The sequence below is a fragment of the Arachis stenosperma genome, chromosome 7 (genome assembly GCF_014773155.1).
Source record: "Arachis stenosperma cultivar V10309 chromosome 7, arast.V10309.gnm1.PFL2, whole genome shotgun sequence".
Lineage (NCBI taxonomy): Eukaryota > Viridiplantae > Streptophyta > Magnoliopsida > Fabales > Fabaceae > Arachis > Arachis stenosperma.
In genome coordinates this window covers 9,320,960-9,342,579 of record NC_080383.1, presented here as the reverse complement: position 1 = coordinate 9,342,579, position 21,620 = coordinate 9,320,960, and the positions used below count along the sequence as shown (strand labels likewise).

The following is a 21,620-nucleotide window of genomic DNA, read 5'->3' as shown; positions in this document are numbered from 1 at the left end:
TTGATGATTTTCGTGTTCTAATCTTTGAATTCAATTGACTTGAGTGTTTTGTGTGTCTCATATGCATTCTCATTAGTGTCAGTAGTATACAAACTGCTAAGTTTGGTGTCTTGCATGCATTGTTATTTGATTTTAGTTGCATTTTGATTATTCTTTATTATTAAAAATCCAAAAATATTTTTAATTTGTGTCTTTTCAAGTCAATAATACAGAGAATTGAAGATTCAGAACATACAGTAGAGGAATTGCACAGAAAAAGCTGGGCGTTCAAAACGCCCAGTGAAGAAGGACAGACTGGCGTTTAAACGCCAGCCAGGGTACCTGGTTGGGCGTTTAACGCCCAAAAGGGTATAGTTTTGGGCGTTAAACGCCAGAATGTGCACCATTCTGGGCGTTTAACGCCAGGATGGCTAGAAGGGGGAGAATTTTGTTTTCAAATCAATTTTTTTCAAGTTTTCAAAGTTTTTCAAAATCAAATCTTTTTCAAATCATATCTTTTCAATCAAATGTTTTCAAAATCAATTTCTTTCCTTTTTCAAAGATACTTACTATCAATTAATGATTTGATTCAACATTTCAAGTATGTTGCCTTTTCTGTTGAGAAAGGTTTAATGTTTGAATCATATCTTTTCTTGATAGGCAAGTTACTAATTTTTTTTTAAAAAAATCAAATCTTTTTAAAATTGTTTTCAATTCATATCTTTTCAATCACATATTTTTAAAATCAATCATATCTTCTTAACCTCATCTTTTTCAAAATAGTTTTCAATCAAATCTTTTTGATTTCTAATTTCAAAATCTTTTTCAAAAATCACTTGATTTCTTTTCCACTTTCATTTTCGAAAATCAAGTAGTGTTTTTCAAAAATATTTTCAAAATCCTTTACTTAATTTTCGAAAATTACTTCCCTTCTTCTCACATCTTTCTATTTATGGACTAACATTATTCCTTAATGTAAAATTCGAACTCCATCTTTTTAGATAAGTTCGAATTTTCTACTTCTGTCTTCTACTCTTCTTTTCCTCTGACACTTCAAGGAATCTCTATACTGTGACATAGAGGATTCCACATTTTCTTGTTCCCTTCTCTTTCTTATGAGCAGGAGCAAAGACAAAGGCATTCTTGTTGAAGCTGACCCTGAACCTGAGAGGACCTTGAAGCGAAAGCTAAGAGAAGCTAAAGCACAACTCTCTTTAGAGGACCTGACCGAATTCTTCAAAGAAAAAGAACACATGGCAGCCGAAAACAACAACAATGCAAACAATGCAAGGAAGGTGCTGGGTGACTTTACTGCACCTACTCCCGACTTCTATGGGAGAAGCATCTCTATCCCTGCCATTAGAGCAAACAACTTTGAGCTTAAGCCTCAATTAGTTTCTCTAATGCAACAGAATTGCAAGTTCCATGGAAACCCATTGGAAGATCCTCATCAGTTCTTAGCTGAATTCTTGCAAATCTGTGACACTGTCAAGACTAATGGCGTTGACCCTGAAGTCTACAGACTCATGCTATTCCCTTTTGCTGTAAGAGACAGAGCTAGAATATGGTTGGACTCTCAACCTAAAGAAAGCCTGGACTCTTGGGAAAAGCTAGTCAATGCCTTCTTGGCAAAGTTCTTTCCACCTCAAAAATTGAGTAAGCTTAGAGTGGAAGTCCAAACCTTCAGACAGAAGGATGGAGAATCCCTCTATGAAGCTTGGGAAAGATACAAATAATTGATCAGAAAATGTCCTTCTGACATGCTTTCTGAATGGAGCATCATAGGTATTTTCTATGATGGTCTCTCTGAACTATCCAAGATGTCTTTGGATAGCTCTGCTGGAGGATCTCTTCATCTAAAGAAGATGCCTACAGAAGCTCAGGAGCTGATTGAAATGGTTGCAAATAACCAATTCATGTACACTTCTGAAAGGAATCCTGTGAACAATGGGACTAATCAGAAGAAAGGAGTTCTTGAGATTGATGCTCTGAATGCCATTCTGGCTCAGAACAAAATATTGACTCAACAAGTCAATTTGATTTCTCAAAGTCTGTCTGGAATTCAAAATGCACCAAGCAGTACTAAGGATGCTTCATCTGAGGAAGAAGCCTATGATCCTGAGAACCCTTCAATGGAAGAGGTGAATTACCTAGGAGAACCCTATGGAAACACCTACAATTCTTCATGGAGAAATCACCCAAATTTCTCATGGAAGAATCAAGAGAGACCTCAACAAGGTTTCAACAACAATAATGGTGGAAGAAATAGGTTTAGCAATAGCAAGCCTTTTCCATCATCTTCTCAGCAACAGACAGAGAATTCTAAGCAGAACCCCTCTGACTTAGCAACCATGGTCTCTGATCTAATCAAAACCACTCAAAGTTTCATGACTGAAACAAGATCCTCCATTAGGAATTTGGAGGCACAAGTGGGACAGCTGAGCAAGAAAGTTACTGAACTCCCTCCAAGTACTCTTCCAAGCAACACAGAAGAAAATCCAAAAGGAGAGTGCAAGGCCATCAACATGGCCGAATATGGAGAGGAAAGAGAGGAGGTGGACGCCACTGAGGAAGACCTCAATGGGCGTGCACCAATCTCCTCTGAGTTCCCCAATGAGGAACCATGGGAATCTGAGGCTCAAAATGAGACCATAGAGATTCCATTGGACTTACTTCTGCCTTTCATGAGCTCTGATGAGTATTCTTCCTCTGAAGAGGATGAGTATGTCACTGAAGAGCAAGTTGCTAAATACCTTGGAGCAATCATGAAGCTAAATGACAAGTTATTTGGAAATGAGACTTGGGAAGATGAACCTCCCTTGCTCACCAAAGAACTGGATGACTTGTCTAGGCAGAAATTACCTCAAAAGAGACAAGATCTTGGGAAGTTTTCCATACCTTGTACCATAGGCACCATGACCTTCAAAAAGGCCCTGTGTGACTTAGGGTCAAGTGTGAACCTCATGCCTCTCTCTGTAATGGAGAAGCTAGGGATCTTTGAGGTACAAGCTGCAAGAATCTCATTGGAGATGGCAGACAACTCAAGAAAACAAGCTCATGGACTTGTAGAGAATGTTTTGGTAAAAGTTGAAGGCCATTACATCCCTACTGATTTCATAGTCCTAGAGACTGGGAAGTGCATGGATGAATCCATCATCCTTGGCAGACCCTTCCTAGCCACAGCAAAGGCTGTGATTGATGTTGATAGAGGTGAACTGATCATTCAAGTGAATGAAAAATCCTTGGTGTTTAAGGCTCAAGGATATCTCTCTGTCACCATGGAAAAGAAGCATGAAGAGCTTCTTTCAAATCAGAGACAAATAGAGCCCCCACAGTCAAACTCTAAGTTTGGTGTTGGGAGGCCACAACCAAACTCTAAGTTTGGTGTTGAACCCCCACATTCAAACTCTAAGTTTGGTGTTGGGAGGTTCCCACATTGCTCTGAGTATCTGTGAGGCTCCATGAGAGCCCTCTGTCAAGCTACTGACACTAAAGAAGCACTTGTTGGGAGGCAACCCAATGATTATATTTTATCTATTTCCCTTTGTTATTTTATGTTTTTTGTAGGTTGATGATCATAAGAAGTCACAAAATCCATTGAAAAAGCAAAAACAAAATGAAAAACAGGAAGAAAAACAGCACACCCTGGAGGAAGAACCCACTGGCGTTTAAACGCCAGTGAGGCTAGCAGTTGGGCGTTTAACGCCCAGTCTGGCACCATTCTGGGCGTTTAACGCCAGAAAGGGGCACTAGACTGGCGTTAAACGCCAGACAAGGGCAAGAACCTGGTGTTAAACGCCAGGAATGGGCACCAGCCCGGCGTTTAACGCCAGAAATGACTCAAAACGTGATTTTGAGCAACATTTGGTGCAGGGATGACTTTTCCTTGACACCACAGGATCTGTGGACCCCACGGGACCCCCACCAACCCCACCACCACCCTCTCTCTTCTTCCCCCATTCACCAATCACCTCAATACCTCTTCCCCAAAAACCCTTCACCTATCAAATCCCATCTTTCTCTTCACCACTCACATCCATCCTTCACAAAACCCCACCAACCTCACCCTTCAAATTCAAACCACTTTCCCTCCCAAACCCACCCATAATGACCGAACTCCATCTCCCCTCTCTCCTATAAATACCCTTCTTCACTCCTTCATTTTCACACAACCTAAACACCACTTCTCCCCTTCTTTGGCCGAATACAAAGCCATCCCCTTCTCCCTCATTTCTTCTTCTTCTACTCTCTTCTTTCTTCTTTTGCTCGAGGACGAGCAAATATTTTAAGTTTGGTGTGGTAAAAGCGTTGCTTTTTCATTTTTCCATAACCATTTATGGCATCCAAGGCCGGAGAAACCTCTAAAAAGAGGAAAGGGAAGGCAAAAGCTTCCACCTCCGAGTCATGGGAGATGGAGAGATTCATCTCAAGGGTGCATCAAGACCACTTCTATGAAGTTGTGGCCTTGAAGAAGGTGATCCCCGAGGTCCCCTTTTCACTCAAAAAGGGTGAATATCCGGAGATCCGCCATGAGATCCGAAGAAGAGGTTGGGAAGTACTTACCAACCCCATTCAACAAGTCGGAATCTTGATGGTTCAAGAGTTCTATGCCAATGCATGGATCACCAAGAACCATGATCAAAGTGTGAACCCGGATCCAAAGAGTTATCTTACTATGGTTCGGGGGAAATACTTGGATTTTAGTCCGGAAAATGTAAGGTTAGCATTCAACTTGCCCATGATGCAAGGAGATGCACATCCTTACACAAGAAGGGTCAACTTTGATCAAAGGTTGGACCAAGTCCTCACAGTTATATGTGAAGAGGGCGCACAATGGAAGAGAGATTCAAGAGGCAAGCCGGTTCAATTGAGAAGGCATGACCTCAAGCCCATGGCTAGAGGATGGTTGGAGTTCATTCAACGCTCAATCATTCCCACTAGCAACCGGTCCGAAGTTACTCTAGACCGGGCCATCATGATCCATAGCATCATGATTGGAGAAGAAGTGGAAGTTCATGAGGTTATAGCCCAAGAACTCTATAAAGTGGCGGACAAGTCTTCCACCTTGGCAAGGCTAGCCTTTCCTCACCTCATTTGTCACCTCTGTTATTCAGTTGGAGTTGACATAGAAGGAGATACCCCCATTGATGAGGACAAGCCCATCACCAAGAAAAGGATGGAGCAAACAAGAGACCCCTCTCATCATGAGATCCCTGAGATACCTCAAGGGATGCACTTTCTTCCACAAAACTATTGGGAGCAAGTAAACACCTCCCTAGGAGAACTGAGTTCCAACATGGGACAACTAAGGGTGGAGCATCAAGAACACTCCATCATCCTTCATGAAATTAGAGAAGACCAAAGAATCATGAGGGAGGAGCAACAAAGACAAGGAAGAGACATTGAGGAGCTCAAGCACTCCATAGGATCTTCAAGAGGAAGAAAGAGCCGCCATCACTAAGGTGGACCCGTTCTTTGATCTCCTTGTTCTTTATTTTCTGTTTTTCGAATTTTAGTGCTTATGTTTATCTATGTTTGTGTCTTGTGATCATTAGTGTCTTAGTGTCTATGCCTTAAAGTTATGAATTTCCTATGAATCCATCACCTTTCTTGAATAAAAACGTGCTTAATTGAAAAAAAAAGAAAGAATTGCATGAATTTTGAATTTTATAACAGTTTAATTATTTTGATGTGGTGGCAATACTCTTGTTCTCTGAATGTATACTTAAACAGTGCATATGTCTTTTGAATTTGTGGTTCATGAATGTTGGCTCTTGAAAGAATGATGAAAAAGGAGACATGTTACTGAGGATCTGAAAAATCATAAAAATGATTCTTGAAGCAAGAAAAAGCAGTGAATACAAAAAAAAAAAAAGAGAGAAAGCAAGCGAAAAAAAAAATCGAAAAAAAAAGGGAAAAGAGAAAAAGAAAGAAAAAGAAAGAAATAAAGTTGTGATCCAAGGCAAAAAGAGTGTGCTTAAGAACCCTGGACACCTCTAATTGGGGACTTTAGCAAAGCTGAGTCACAATCTGAAAAGGTTCACCCAATTATGTGTCTGTGGCATGTATGTATCCGGTGGTAATACTGGAAGACAGAGTGCTTTGGGCCACGGCCAAGACTCAATAAAGTAGCTGTGTTCAAGAATCATCATACTTAACTAGGAGAATCAATAACACTATCTGGATTCTGAGTTCCTAAAGAAGCCAATCATTTTGAATTCCAAAGGATAGAGTGAGATGCCAAAACTATTCAGAGGCAAAAAGCTAAAAGCCCCGCTCATCTAATTAATACTGATCTTCATAGATGTTTTTGGAGTTCATTGCATATTCTCTTATTTTTATCCTATTTGATCTTCAGTTGCTTGGGGACAAGCAACAATTTAAGTTTGGTGTTGTGATGAGCGGATAATTTGTACGCTTTTTGGCATTGTTTTTAGTATGTTTTTAGTATGATCTAGTTAGTTTTTATTATATTTTTATTAGTTTTTAGCTAAAATTCACTTTTCTGGACTTTACTATGAGTTTGTGTGTTTTTCTGTGATTTCAGGTATTTTCTGGCTGAAATTGAGGGATCTGAGCAAAAATCTGATCCAGAGACTCAAAAGGACTGCAGATGCTGTTGGATTCTGACCTCCCTGCACTCGAAGTGGATTTTCTGGAGCTACAAAAGTCCAATTGGCGCGCTCTTAACGGCGTTGGAAAGTAGACATCCTGGGCTTTCCATCAATATATGATAGTCCATACTTTGCCCAAGATTTGATGGCCCAAACCGGCGTTCAAAGTCACCTCAAGAAATCCCAGCGTTAAACGCCGGAACTGGCACCTAAATGGGAGTTAAACGCCCAAACTGGCATAAAAGCTGGCGTTTAACTCCAAGGAGAGTCTCTACACGAAAATGCTTCATTTGCTCAGCCCAAGCACACACCAAGTGGGCCCGGAAGTGGATTTTTATGTCATTTACTCATCTCTGTACACCTTAGGCTACTAGTTTTCTATAAGTAGGACCTTTTACTATTGTATTAGAACATCAAGAGGTAGCTATCTTCATTTTTATGCTATCCTAGATCATTGGGAGGCTGGCCATTCGGCCATGCCTAGACCTTATGCTTATGTATTTTCAACGGTGGAGTTTCTACACACCATAGATTAAGGTGTGGAGCTCTGCTGTACCTCGAGTATTAATGCAATTACTATTGTTCTTCCATTCAATTCCGCTTGTTCTTGTTCTAAGATATCACTTGTTCTTCAACTTGATGAATGTGATGATCCGTGACACTCATCATCATTCTCACCTATGAACAAGGTGACTGACAACCACTTTTGTTCTACAAGCAACCAAGGCTCTAGTGAATATCTCTTGGATTCTTTAATCGGAATCTTCGTGGTATAGGCAGGACCTGATGGCGGCATTCAAGAGAATCCGGAAGGTCTAACCTTGTCTGTGGTATTCTGAGTAGGATTCAATGACTGAATGACTGTGACGTGCTTCAAACTCCTAGCAGGCGGGGCGTTAGTGACAGACGCAAAAGTATCAATGGATATTATTCCGGCCTGACCGAGAACCAACAGCTGAATTCCGCTATGCCGTGACAGGGCATATGCCAATCGCTTTCACTGAGAGGATGGGAGGTAGCCACTGACAATGGTGAAACCCTACACGAGCTTGCCATGGAAAGGAGTAAGAAGGATTGGATGAAGACAGTAGGAAAGCAGAGAGACGGAAGGGAAGGCATCTTCATGCGCTTATCTGAAGTTCCTACCAATGAATTACATAAGTATCTCTATCTTTATCTTTATGTTATTTTCGTTCATCATCATATCCATTTGAGTCTGTCTGACTAAGATTTACAAGATGACCATAGCTTGCTTCATAGCAACAATCTCCGTGGGATCGACCCTTACTCACGTAAGGTATTACTTGGACGACCCAGTGCACTTGCTGGTTAGTTGTGCAAAGTTGTGCAGTGATCACAATTTCGCGCACCAATGTTCCTTCCTCTCACTCCTAAGGAAAGCAAGTTCAAGCACTAACAGAACAGGCTATACCTCAGAGACCTCTTTTCACGCAGGAACAATTGTGATTTTCAGTTCTTGAACTTGTTAAATTGATCATTTGCTAAATTGGTGGGATGTTGTTGTTTTAATTTGCTAAATTGTTAGGTTGCTGCGATTTAATTTGTTGGATTTTCTATTTAGGTCTCGTTCTTGTTTATTTGCTAAATTATTGTTGTGTATTTATTATTGTCTTGGAGATTATTGCTGGATATTGGTGATCATTGATTTATTATACGCTTCATGTTTTCATTGTTTTTTTCTTCTGAAAAAAAAATCAGTTTTCATTGTTTTGATGAGTGTTTGTTTTATTTCAAAAATCAATTTTTTTGTGATCAGTGCTCAAACTCTGAATGTTGTTCTGCTAGTTTTGCTGTGTTTATTTTCTTTCGGAAATCAATTTTTTGTGATCAATGTTCAAACTCTAAATGTTGTTCTGTTGTTTTTGTTTTGTTTCAGAAATCAATTTTTTGTGATCAATGCTCAAATTCTGAACCTTGTTCGGCTGATTTTGTTGTTTCAGAAATCAGTTTTGTGATCAATGCTCATACTCTAAATATTGTTTTGTTTTAAGGCCGTGTTTGGAAAAGGTGATTGATTTCTGAATGTTGTTTTGTTTTTGTTTTAAGACCGTGTGTTGTGTTCAATTTTCATTTTGTAAGAAATTCTTTGAGTTATATAAGAATTAAGGAGGATTATTTCAATGGTATTACTTTGGTGATTCTGGTCTGCTACAAGCTTGAACATAGAATTGAAGAGAGAAACCCTTTACTATTTTATTATTGAGAAAAGCTCTGCATACAAGTCATTAGGGCTTATATGCTTTACAAGTTAATTAACGAATAAACCCCAAAAACGAGATGCAAGGTCTACGTTCTTCTTTTTCTTCCTCTTCCTCTTCTTCTTCTTCTTTTCTTTTGTTTCTTGCTTTCTCTTTCTCCTTCTTCTTCTTCTTGCTGCACGTTCTTCTTCTTCTTTTCTTTCGTTTCTTACTTTCTCTTTCTCGTTCTTCTTCTTCTTGCACGTTCTTCTTCCTCTTCCTCTTCTTTTCTTTCTTTTCTTGCCTTTTCTTTCTCCTTCTTCTTCTTGCTGCACGTTCTTCTTCCTCTTTCTGTTCTTCTTCTTTATTTACGTGCTTTTTTCTCTGTTTTCTTTCTTCGTTATTCTCGATTTCCATTTTTTTGACATCAAATGAAATCGTTTTTGAAGAAGAAGAAGCAGAAGATGAGGAAGAGAAAGAGAAAGAGTTCTGAAATATGCATAAGGTGTACTTCAACGAATTTTGGGTGTATTTCTTAAATTCTTTGGGTGTATTTTTATAATCCTTTAGGTGAATTCCTGTAACCGTTTGGGTGAATTCCTATAACCGTTTGGGTGTATTTCTGTAATCGTTGGGGTATATTTCTGTAATCGTTTGGGTGTATTTCTGAAGTTCCATTATCTTTAAATTTGGCAAGAAAATTATTTTCATGGAGGAAGAAGAAGAAGAGTCGTTCATAATGCATGGTGAGTAGCGCGCTTTGGAAACAGAAAGTTGTTGAATAACATGCGTTTTATTTACTCTTGAATGTGGAAGTGTGTAATGCGTTAATTAAATGTAATGCGTGTGTTTTATTAGATTTGTAAGACTTCTAAGCCAAAAAAACTTGTATGCGTAGCAGACCTCTTTATTATTGGCCTATTTTTGGTATTGCATATCATTGTAGTTTTTTTTATTGATAGAACTAGTTGTTTATAATCTCTTTTGAAGTAAAAAAAATGCAGGAGAAGAGTGTTTAGAACTAATTACTTTATTCATTGAATTTTTATTGAATTAGGTATTTATTATAAACGGTTTTTTTAATTGAACTAATAAACCAATAATTAGAGTAGTTCGATGACCGGTCTGATTTTCAAAACCTTGATTATATGAAACTGAAAAATCATTGAATTTTAATAATTTATTTGTATATTTAATTAAAGTAGTTTAACTACGGTTTGACTTAGGGGTGTTCAAAACCGATCCGGACCGAACAAAACCGATCGACCGAACCGAAAAAACCGAAAACCGAATAAACCGAAAACCGAAAAAACCAAAAAAATTATATTTTGCTGTTTTTATTGCGGTTCGGTTCGGTTTTCGGTTTTGACAATGAAAACCCTAACCGAACCGAACCGAACTGGTTAAAAAAAAACAAATAAAACCAACCCTCCCCCCACCCCCCAACCCCCTCACAGCATAACCTAACCTAGCCGCCAACCCTCACATTCACTCTGCGCTCTCTACTTTCGAAACCCACTCCCAGTCTCGCAGCAGCCAGCACCTCCCACTCCCAACATGCGTGAACCCCTTCCTCCCACCATCTCCCTGCGCTAATGAACCCCTTCCTCTCACCACCTCCCAGCGCCACCGAACCCTTCCAGTCTTTCACACAGCGCCGCCGAACCTTTCGTCCCAGCACCTCCTCGCAGACAGCACCAGCCAACACCATCGTCGCAGAGCCAGCACCACCCGCAGCATCGTTTCTGGCCTCGCGGAGACAGCACCACCCAGCCACCCACAGCATCGTTTCTGGCCTCGCGGAGACACGGATAGCAGCCGCCATCGAGTCAAGTCAGATAAGGAGCCTCCAATTTAGGTATTCAATTTTTGTTCAATAATCATTGATTCATTGTTGTTCAATTTCTGTTTCAGTGTATATTTGTTGCTAATTTTTGTTCATGGTTTAATTTATTGTTGATTTTTGTATATTGTTGTTCAATTTCCATTTCGGTATATATGTATTTGTTGCTGGTTTTTATTCATGGTTTAATTTATTTGTTGTTGATTTACTGAAATACTCATCTGACACTTGCTATTTACCACCACCACAACTAACAACAATAATACTAATAACAATAACAATCACTCATAAACAGATTTTGTTTTAAATAGTTAACATCAAGTAATTAGATGACATTGTTTAGGTTTTGTTCAGGAATTGCTGGTTATTGAATTATTGTTCAGTGTGTTGAGATCAGCGTATTATTCAGTTTATTGTTAAGAATTTGGTATTGTTGGATTGCTGGTTATAAATTTCTGGGTTCTGGCCATGATCAAGAGTTCAACACAGCAGCTCCCAGTCTCCCACCACACCACTGACCCCAACATCATCATCGGTGATAACGGTAATTCCAATTATTTCCCCTGATTTTTATGATATAGCTTTTATGAATCTTATGATCAATTTATTATAATAATTGTTCAATTTTCTTAATTACCCCATGGGGTTCAGCTTTTCAATTGTTGAGAATTCTGGAAATTTTAATGCTTGATTCTTTTGTACGCGTGGCGCTTTTCCAGCTTCCATTTGGGATCTCTTTTTTAAGCTTATAGTTTCTCTGTGTTTTTATGATCTTATTTGGTGCATAAAATTAATATCGTAGCTGGATTGATTTGATGCTGATCCCATCTGGTTCCCAATTTTTCCCCCAATACCATTGACATCCAAAATATGAACTATTAATGCTTTTGCAGTTGTTCACAGCTTCTAATGACTAATCAACTTTTCATAATGTAATTATAGTAGTCACTTCATTAAAATTGTATAATATGGGAATTTTTGTTAAAACAAAAAAATGTAAAACTTTGAGATTGTAATGGGCACTTTAGTATTACTTGTAATCCTAATTGCTAGAAACAATTAATATGAATCGAGGCACTAGTGACAAAGCTAATTGAAATTGTAGTCTGTTTGTTTTCATTTCATATATGTATTGTGTTCAAAGTGTATATGTAATATTATGAGCAGTAGTTTATTTATGGAGAGAAGTTACTTATGTAGCCTTCTTGTTTTATTATTGTAGGAGTTGGGAAGTCATGTCTTCTACTTCAATTCACTGGCAAGTGCTTTCAACCCGTCCATGACTTGAAAATTTATTTTTATCTTTCAGTTGTGTTGACTACTGAACTTTTAAACATCTTTAATTGTCGTATTTAAATTTCTTTTGTCGTTAAATTTCATTAGATCAAGACTTTGTTAGTTATTGTGTATTCGTGTTTGTCGTAGTCAATGATATGACTTTGTAAAATAGTATGGTAGTATTCTTTTTGAATTGATTGAAAAAAACCGAACAAATCGAACCAAACCAAACCGATTTTATTTGGTTTGGTTTGGTTCGGATGATCTTGAGAAAAAAACCGAACCAAACCGAACCGCAGTTTAATTAAACGATTGGATCGGATGACTTTTCTCTCAAAAACCGAACCAAACCGCACCGCGAACACCCAAAAATGTATGCCTTTAATAATTTACCTAATTATTAGTATTCTCTTTCAGTAAGCAATCATAATAATTGTTGCACAAAAAATACACCCAAACTCTTTGCTGCAAATCAAATATAGCAATTAATTAATTAATTATGTTATGTTAGACAAAAATTAGCCACTAAAAACAGTTATTGACATAAAATATATATTAAAATATAAATACATATTAAAAATAAAATAAATTATATATATTGTTACGATGGGTAATCGGAGATTAATGGGTTGGACAAGTTTGGCTGGCCCAATCGTCTGAACGATGAAACGTCCAAGTGGGTTTGTGCTCCGAAACCCCCCGTCCGACTTGTGTAAGGGAGAATGGGGGGTGGTACCTGCAAAGACACTCCGATGTAAAAGTCAGCAAAGGGGTAAAACAGGTCTAGAGAGTATTGGGCTTCTGAGATACCTGAGAGGTGTTAGTGTATTTATAGGGGTGAACCCATAACCACCGCTGAAGTAGTTCCGCCTTTTGAGGTGGATAACCGCCCCCTTTATCTTAGGGAGGTTGAGATATGGCTCCTGGAAGTGGGTAGAGAGATTTTAGGGGCAGCTACTCATTTGAATGAGTGATTATCTGCCAGCTAATCTTCGTCCCCGACTTCTTTAGGGTTAGTTGTGGTAAGAACCGACTTCGTAGGGAGGAGGTCGGTACAAGGCGAGGCTCAACCCTTTTGGGTTGGGCCTTTTGTTGGGACCTGGGCCTTATCGTTGGGTCATGGTATGAACAGTGCCCCTACTCGAGCCCAATTTCTTTTAAGATTTGGGTTCGAGTATTCTACTCGGGGTCGTAACCGACTTGTGAGGGAACCGACGTGATTGTTTGCAACCGACGTGAATTTTCGTGACTTTTGATTTTTACAGTTACGTTTAATCAAACGTCGCGTCCGTTAGGGGTATGCGTAGGTATTAATTATCTTGGTAACGGTGCATTCATTAATGACCGCTTCCATTTTTACCATTATGCCCCTAACGTGCTTATAAGTGCTTCCCCCTTCTTTCGTTGTTTCGTTTCTTCAATTTTTCAAATTTTTCCTTTCATCTGTTCGTGGAACACTTTCGTATCTATTCGTGGAACACTTTCGTTGAAGGCTTTCATCTTTCTCTATCCCTTTTCAGGCAAAGGTTGGTTCTTTCTTCCCTTTTATTAAGTGCTTCTGTTTGCATGCCTTTTATTTTCTTTGGAGAGGGAGAAGGTGACGCCGTAGGTTTCTGTTAGATTCCATGCCCCTTAGGAACTCTCGTTTTTTATTCTTTTTTCTTTTTCCTTTGTAGGTTTTCATCGTACCCTAGGGAAAAATGTCTTCTGTAGAAGTTCTTGCTCAGTGGGTTGATGTTACGGTCTTGGGGGAGGAACCCTTGGTTGATGCCGAGTTTATCACCAACCTTCGCACTCATCACCATATTTGTACTTCTGAGGAGGATGAGCCAAAGTATGAATTGGTGGTCCCGGGTCTGGAAGACTGGGTTTGTTTTGGGAGGGATACTGAGGACGTCCCTCATTTTTTCTACATGTATGAAAGCATGATTACCCGTTTGGGTGTTTTTCTTCCATTTTCTGATTTTGAAATAGCTGTTTTACGTCACTGCCGAGTTGCTCCTACCCAACTTCACCCCAATTCTTGGAGTTTTCTGAAAATTTACCAGTTTATCAGCCATGCCTTAGATTTTTCGACTTCTTTGAGGATTTTCTTCTATCTTTTTCACATGACCAAGCCCTTCAGTGGGCTAAATAACAAGTAGCAATGGGTGTCTTTTCGAGCCATACAAGGTCGGAGAGTTTTCACCTTTTTTGATGAATCTTTCTATGACTTCAAAAATTATTTTTTCAAAGTTCAAGGTGTAGAGGGTCACCACCCCTTTTTCCTGGATAAAAATTCTATTCCTCGCTTTCCTCTGTACTGGTTGGAGGCCTCCCCCTGTGAGAAATATGGTTTGGATGACTTGGATGAGGTGGAGGCAGCCATTGTGGGGTTCCTTCGAGAAGTGTGGGGGAGGGCCCCATATCTGGATACCAAAAAATTTCTCCAGGGGTCGCCGACCTTTGTCCAGGCACAATTAGGTAGCCTTTGTCTTTCTGCTTTGTTTCTGACTTGTATCTTGTTTTTCTGACTTGTCTGACTTTTTTGGCTACTAATTGCTTTTTTCAGAGATGGCGAAGAGGAATTCCAGTGAATCTTACCAGAGGGTCCAGGAGGCCAAAGCGAGGTCCCGTGCCAGAACCGGCAGCACCAGGGTAGCTAGCTCTCCTCTTCCTCTTCCTCCCCCTTCTTCCCAAAATTTGGGGACCTCTTCTCGTCCTATTGTTGTTTCCTCCTCGGCCTCTTCTCAGCCGCCCCCTTCCCCCCGATCTTTTCCTGAGCCAGACAAGAAGAAGCGCAAGACTTTAGAGTCTTCCTATTCTTTTGAAGATGAGGCTAAGGTGGATGCTCCTGCATTTATCCGGAAACACATCTATCCCCATACCCGTATAGGTATGGATGATGTTTCTGTCCGGAACCACCTCACTATTCTGGCTCAGGAAAATATCAGGGCGGCGGCGGTGTGCACTAAGTTTCTTGATATTTTTGAGAAGACTCCTCTTAGCTCTCTAGGTTCAACTTCGAGGGTTGAAGAGTTGGAGGAAAGGCTTCTCATGTATCAGAAACATGAGAAGGAGTTGAAGGAGGAGGTCGCTAAATTGAAGGAGGAGAGGGATGGCCTTCGGGAGAAGGGGAGCAAGTTACAAGCCTAATGCAATATGGAGGAGGACTTGAGGAAGAAGGCGCAGGAGAGTTATTTGAGCTTGTTCAAGGACCTCGTGGAGGTGAGGAAGGACTTGTTGAATTCTCGGACTGCTTACGCCGAGTTGGAGGACTCTATTGCTGAGGGAGCCGAGGAGGCTTGGAGGATTTTTCAGGAGCAGGTCGGAGTCCTTGCTCCCGATCTGGATCTCTCTCCTTTGGACCCTGACAAGATTGTCATTGATGGGGCCATTGTGTCTCCTCCCCGACCTGTGTCTGAGTCCGAGTTGAAGACTCGGGGTCAGAGAATCATAGACTCTCCTCTCCGACCAGACGACGCTCCGAGTTCTTCCAAGGCTCTCGAGACTTCTTTTCAAACTCCTGTGGGTGCCCCTCTCCTTGGTCCTGATGGCGTTGCGGCCAATCTTCCTGATTCTAGTGGTGATCCGACTACTCCCTGTGGTGATGCTTAAAAAATTTGTTGGCTATATGGGGGCCCGGCCTGTGGGTTTCCTTTTTTTAAACTCTCTCTTTTTTTATGTTGGTGGTGGTAGTTGACATTTTATTTGGCCTTTTAAAGCCGTAAACAAAATATTTTAGAAATATCCCTTTTTTGGATAAGGGGTTTAAGTTATCTTTCGTGTGCATGCTTTTTCTATTTTTGATACTTAGAAAATTTCTTCGATTTTTTCTTGAAAAACCTTTTCCTTTGGCCTGTCTGTCCTTCTGAGCTTTTTTCGCTTTGAGAACTTAGGACAGTCTTTTGGCTTTTTTAATAGGTTTTTCGATCTCTTTTTCACTATTCCTTATACTCAACTTTGCGGTTTATTGAGTTTTTATGACTTAGGTTATTTTTGTGATGCGTTTTTCTTCTGCTCGATTTTTCATTTCGATTTATGGGTCGAAGTGTTTCCGAGCTTCTCTACTTGGGTTTTCATTTCGACTTATGAGTCGGAGTGTTTCCGAGTTTCTTATGATCAACTTTTATAACCTCTTTACACCGACTTGTACCTCGTCGTTTTATCCTGACGACCATCTAGGTCGGTTCATGGGATTTTCACGCTTTGTCGAGCTTAAGTCGGCGCGTTTCGTAGAAAGAAAATAAACGAGAAGGAATTTTTATAAAAGATATTTGAAAAAGATCTTTATTTATTTGGAAAGGTACTTTTACTGCTACTAAGGGCTTTTAGCAACTTATTTCCCTTAGGCTCTACTATGATGCCTCGTTAAAAACCCTTCTTCAGAAAAAAACCCTTTGTTTTTTGGGAAAAAATCGTGAAGTAGGGAAAAGAGTACATCAGGGAGTAGAGTTCGCTTTTAACTATAGTATCTTTTCATGTTGCAAGCATGCCACGACCTTGGTAACTCGGTGCCATTTAGGTCGGTCACCTTATAATAACCTTTTCCTAAGACCTCTCTAATTTTGTATGGTCCCTTCCAATTAGCAGCGAGTTTTTCTTCCCCCGATTTGTTGACTCCAATGTCGTTTCTGATCAATACCAAGTCGTTTGGGGTGAAGCTTCTTCGAATGACTTTTTTGTTGGATCTGGTAGTCATCCTTTGTTTCAACGCTGCTTCTCTTATCTGGGCTTGCTCTCGAACTTCGGGGAGCAGTTTGAGCTCCTCTTTGTGCTCCTGTATGTTTCCGATCTCATCGTGGAGAATCACCCTTGGACTTTGTTCGCTGATTTCTACTGGTATCATGGCTTCTACGCCATAGACGAGTCGGAAGGGCGTTTCTCCAGTGGCAGATTGTGGCGTTGTCCGGTAAGCCCATAACACTTGTGGTAGCTCCTCAGCCCAGGCTCCTTTTGCATCTTGTAGTCTTTTTTTTAGTCCTGCCAGTATGACTTTGTTGGCTGCCTCGGCTTGTCCGTTTGCTTGTGGATATTCCACCGAGGTGAACTGGTGTTTGATCTTCATACTGGCCACCAGGCTTTTGAAGGTAGAGTTGGTGAACTGGGTTTCGTTGTCTGTAGTAATGGAATATGGTATTCCAAACCTTGTGATGATATTTTTGTAGAGGAACCTCCGACTTCTCTGGGCTGTGATGGTGGCTAATGGTTCTGCTTCTATCCACTTTGTGAAGTAGTCTATTCCCACAATCAAGTATTTGACTTGTCCTGGGGCCTGGGGAAAAGGACCTAACAAATCCATCCCCCATTTTACAAAGGGCCATGAAGAAGTTATACTGATTAGCTCCTCGGGGGGAGCCACGTGGAAATTTGCATGCATTTGGCATGGTCGGCACTTTTTCACAAATTCTGTGGCATCTTTCTACAAGGTCGGCCAGTAGAATCCAGCTCGGATTACTTTCCTGGCTAATGACCTGGCTCCGAGATGGTTTTCGCAGATCCTATTATGAACCTTCTCTAGTACCTTAGTGGTCCTTGAGGTCGGTACGCACTTCAACAATGGTGTTGATATTCCTCTTTTATAAAGGATATTTTTCACCGGGGTGTAATATTATGCTTCCCTCCGAATTTTCTTAATCTCTTTTTCCTCTTTGGGGAGGATGTCGAATTTTAGGTATTCGATCAAGGGATTCATCCATCCGAGGTTTAGCCCAATTACCTCTAGGATATCTCGTTTGTCCTCTACTTTTACCACAGAGGGTTCTTGGAGAGTTTCCTGAATCAAGCTTCTATTATTCCCTCCTGGTTTGGTACTTGCTAACTTGGAGAGGGCGTCTGCTCTGCTGTTGAGATCCCGAGTTATATGCTTAACTTCGATTTCCGCAAAGTGCCCTAAGTGTTCCAGAGTTCTTTCCAAGTACCTTTTCATGTTCGGGTCTTTAGCCTGATACTCTCCATTTATCTGGGAGGTCACCACTTAAGAGTCGCTGTATATCACCACTTTCGTTGCACCGACCTCTTCTGCCAGTTTCAACCCTGCAATCAGGGCTTCATACTCTGCTTGATTATTTGAAGCTGGAAATTCAAATTTGAGGGATACCTCTATTTGGGTTCCCCTTTCGTCAGCCAGTATTATGCCTGCACCGCTTTCTGTCTTGTTTGAGGATCCATCTACGTAAAGTTTCCATGTAGTTGGCTTCTCTTGATCTCCCGCGTATTCTGCTATGAAGTCGGTGAGGCATTGGGCTTTGATCGCTGTCCGAGTTTCATAATTTAAGTCAAACTCGGAGAGCTCTATTGCCCATTGAACCATTCTCCCTGCAACATCCGTCTTCTGGAGGATTTGCTTCATGGGCTGGTTCGTTCGGACTCTTATAGTATGTGCTTGAAAGTAAGGCCGTAGCCTTCGTGAGGCTATTACTAAGGAGTAGGCAAACTTCTCTAGTTTGTGGTACCTTAGCTCGGGGCCCTGCAGGACTTTGCTAATGAAGTAAACCGGATGTTGTCCGACCTCGTCCTCCCTTATCAGGGCTGATGCGACAGCTTTGTCTGCTACGGACAAATATAGGATGAGACCTTCCCCGACTAGAGGTCGGGTCAAGATCGACGGTTGGCTCAAGAATATTTTGAACTCTTGGAACGCTTCTTCACATTCTGGAGTCCATTTGAATTGGCATCCCTTTCTTAGTAAAGAAAATAGTGGAAGGGATTTGAGTGCTGACCCTGCCAAGAACCTGGAGAGAGCTGCTAGTCGGCCATTCAATTGTTGGACCTCTCTTAGGTAGGTTGGGCTCTTCATTTCAAGGATGGCTTTACACTTATCGGGATTTGCTTTGATATCTCTCTGTGTTAGCATGAACCCTAGAAATTTTCCAGCCTCCACCACGAAAGTACACTTTGCGGATTTAGCCTCATCCCGTGCAACCTTATGGTGTCGAAGACTTGCGAGAGGTCTGTCAAGAGATCAGCTTCTTCCTTAGTTTTCACTAGCATATCGTCTACGTAGACTTCCATTAAGCTCCCGAGGTGGGGGCGAACACCTTGTTTATCAGCCTTTGGTATGTGGCCCCTGCATTTTTTAGTCCAAATGGCATGACCACGTAGCAGAAATTTTCTCGGGGCGTGACGAACGATGTTTTCTCTTGGTCTGGCTCATACATAGGGATTTGGTTATATTCCGAGTAGGCATCCATGAACGACAAGTATTGATACTCCGAGCTAGAGTCTACTAGAGTATCAATACTTGGGAGTGGATAAGGGTCTTTGGGACACGCTTTATTTAAGTCGGTGTAGTCGACACACATCCTCATTGGCCGTTTTGCTTCTTGACTAGCACTACGTTTGCTAGCCATGTTGGATATTTAACATCTCTAATGAAGCCGGCTTCTAGGAGTGCCTGTACTTGCTCTTCCACCGCTAGAGCTCGTTCAGGGCCGAGCTTGCGCCTTTTCTGTTGTACAGGTCGGGATCCTGGATACACCGAGAGCTTGTGGGACATAAGCTCGGGATCTATCCCAGGCATGTCGGAGGCTTTCCAGGCAAAGAGGTCAGAATTGTCTCTTAGGAGTTTAGTCAACCCTTGCTTCAGGGTTTCCCCTAGGTTGGCTCCTATGTTGGTATTTTTCCCTTCCTCTTTGCCGACTTGTATTTCCTCGATTTTTCCTCCTGGCTGTGGTCGCAACTCTTCTTTGGCCCTTGCTCCACTGAGTTCTATGGTGTTGACTTCTTTGCCTTTTCCCCTTAGGTTCAGGCTTTCATTGTAGCACTTTCTTGCCAATTTCTGGTCCCCACGCACTGTTGCTATCCCCGCTGATTTCGGAAATTTCATGCAGAGATGTGGGGTAGATACCACTGCTCCTAGTCGGTTTAGGGTAGCTCTTCCGATTAGGGCATTATATGCTGACCCCACGTCGATGACTATGAAGTCTATATTCAGAGTTTTGGATTTTTCTCCTTTTTCAAAAGTAGTGTGGAGGGGCAGGAAACCCAGTGGTTTTATTGGCGTATCGCCTAGCCCAAACAAGGTGTCGGGGTAGGCTCTCAGCTCCCTTTCGTCGAGCCCTAGTTTATCAAACGCAGGCTTGAAAAGGATGTCTGTTGAACTTCCTTGGTTCACCAGAGTTTTGTGGAGATGGGCGTTGGCTAGGATCATGGTTATCACCACCGGATCATCGTGTCTGGGGATTATTCCTTGCCCATCTTCCTTTGTGAATGAGATGGTAGGAAGGTCGGGCGATTCACTTCCGACCTGGTAGATTCGCTTGAGATGTCTTTTGCGAGAGGACTTGGTGATCCCCCTCCCGCGAATCCGCCTGAGATCATATGTATGTGTCTCTCCGGAGTCTGCGGTGGTGGGTCTCTTCTGTCCGCATCATCTCGCTTTCTCTTTCCATGATTGTCCGACCTCTCCATGAGATATCTGTCAAGTCGGCCTTCTTTGGCCAGCTTTTCTATCACATTCTTGTGGTCGTAACAGTCGTTTGTTGAGTGACCATATATTTTATGGTACTCGCAGTAGTCGCTGCGACTCCCCCCTTTTTTATTCTTGATGGGTCTGGGAGGCGGCAGCCTTTCAGTATTGCAAATTTCTTTATATACGTCCACTATGAAAACCTTTAGAGGAGTATAATAGTGATATTTCCTGGGTCTGTCGAGACCGAGGTCTTCCTTCTTCTTGGGCTCCCTCTCCCTTTCTTTTATCGAGGGAGGGTGCCCAGATCTCCAACTCGACTCTCTCAGTCTGGCATTTTCCTCCATGTTGATGTAGTTTTTCGCTCTCTCCTGTACATCATTCAAAGAGGTGGGGTGCCTTTTTGATATGGACTGTGAGAAGGGACCTTCTCTAAGCCCATTTACCAGCCCCATAATGACTGCCTCGGTGGGCAGGTCTTGAATCTCTAAGCATGCTTTGTTGAACCTTTCCATATAATCCCGTAGAGGTTCTCCGACCTCCTGTTTTATTCCCAGGAGGCTCGGTGCATGCTTTACTTTATCTTTCTGAATGGAGAACCGCATTAGGAACTTTCTCGAGAGGTCTTCAAAGCTGGTGACCGACCTTGGAGGGAGGCTATCAAACCACTTCATCGCTGCTTTCGATAAGGTGGTCGGGAAAGCTTTGCAGCGTGTTGCATCAGAAGCGTCAGCCAGATACATCCGACTTTTAAAATTGCTTAAGTGATGCTTTGGATCTGTGGTTCCATCATAGAGGTCCATATCAGGGCTTTTAAAGTTTCTCGGAACTTTTGCCCTCATTATGTCCTCACTAAAGGGGTCCTCCTCTCCTGGGGGTGACTCTTCTCGGTCGCCGTGGGAGTTCCGACTTTTGAGGGAGGATTCTAGCTTTAAGAGTTTTTCTTCTAACTCTTTTCGTCGTTCCATCTCCTCTCTTAAGTGCTTTTCTATTTGTCGCTCCCGCTCCTGTTCCAGTTGTTCCAAGCGACCTTGATGGCCATGGAATAGCCCCATTAGTTCGGTTGTATAGGGTGCCCCATCCTTTTTTGATTCACGCCCCTCGGAGGAGTTCATCTTCGGATTTTTAAATCCGGAGGTGCCTTCCCTATGTTGGTCGTTGGTTCCCTGGTGAAGGGTTAGGTCTGCGTCATTGTTTCCGGTATCTAGATTCTCTTGTTCAGAATCTGATGCCACATGACCATCTTCCTGTGACATGTCTGCCATTACTGGTTGATCTCTCGGGTCCCCGGCAACGGCGCCAATGTTACGATGGGTAAC

The 21,620-nt window shown here is 41.5% G+C and overlaps 1 protein-coding gene and 1 non-coding gene across 2 annotated transcripts; one reads left to right on the top strand and one right to left on the bottom strand.

Moving 5' to 3' along the window:
• Window positions 1–1,637: 1,637 nt before the first annotated feature.
• Window positions 1,638–1,745, bottom strand: LOC130942727 (small nucleolar RNA R71). The gene has a single exon (XR_009071286.1). It is a non-coding gene; the product is annotated as a small nucleolar RNA R71 (small nucleolar RNA).
• Window positions 1,746–10,259: 8,514 nt separating this feature from the next.
• Window positions 10,260–11,922, top strand: LOC130939355 (uncharacterized). Its single transcript, XM_057867466.1, has 3 exons — window positions 10,260–10,649; window positions 11,112–11,178; window positions 11,857–11,922. The coding sequence occupies exons 1-3, from the start codon at window positions 10,387–10,389 to the stop codon at window positions 11,920–11,922; spliced, it is 396 nt and encodes a 131-aa protein (XP_057723449.1). The 5' UTR covers window positions 10,260–10,386.
• Window positions 11,923–21,620: the final 9,698 nt, after the last annotated feature.

Coding starts and splice junctions, on each gene's coding strand:
- LOC130939355 (XM_057867466.1), top strand. CDS start 10,387: ATGAACCCCTTCCTCTCACCACCTCCCAGCGCCACCGAACCCTTCCAG. Junction 10,650..11,111: donor ATAAGGAGCCTCCAATTTAG/GTATTCAATTTT, acceptor GCCATGATCAAG/AGTTCAACACAGCAGCTCCC. Junction 11,179..11,856: donor CATCATCATCGGTGATAACG/GTAATTCCAATT, acceptor TTATTATTGTAG/GAGTTGGGAAGTCATGTCTT.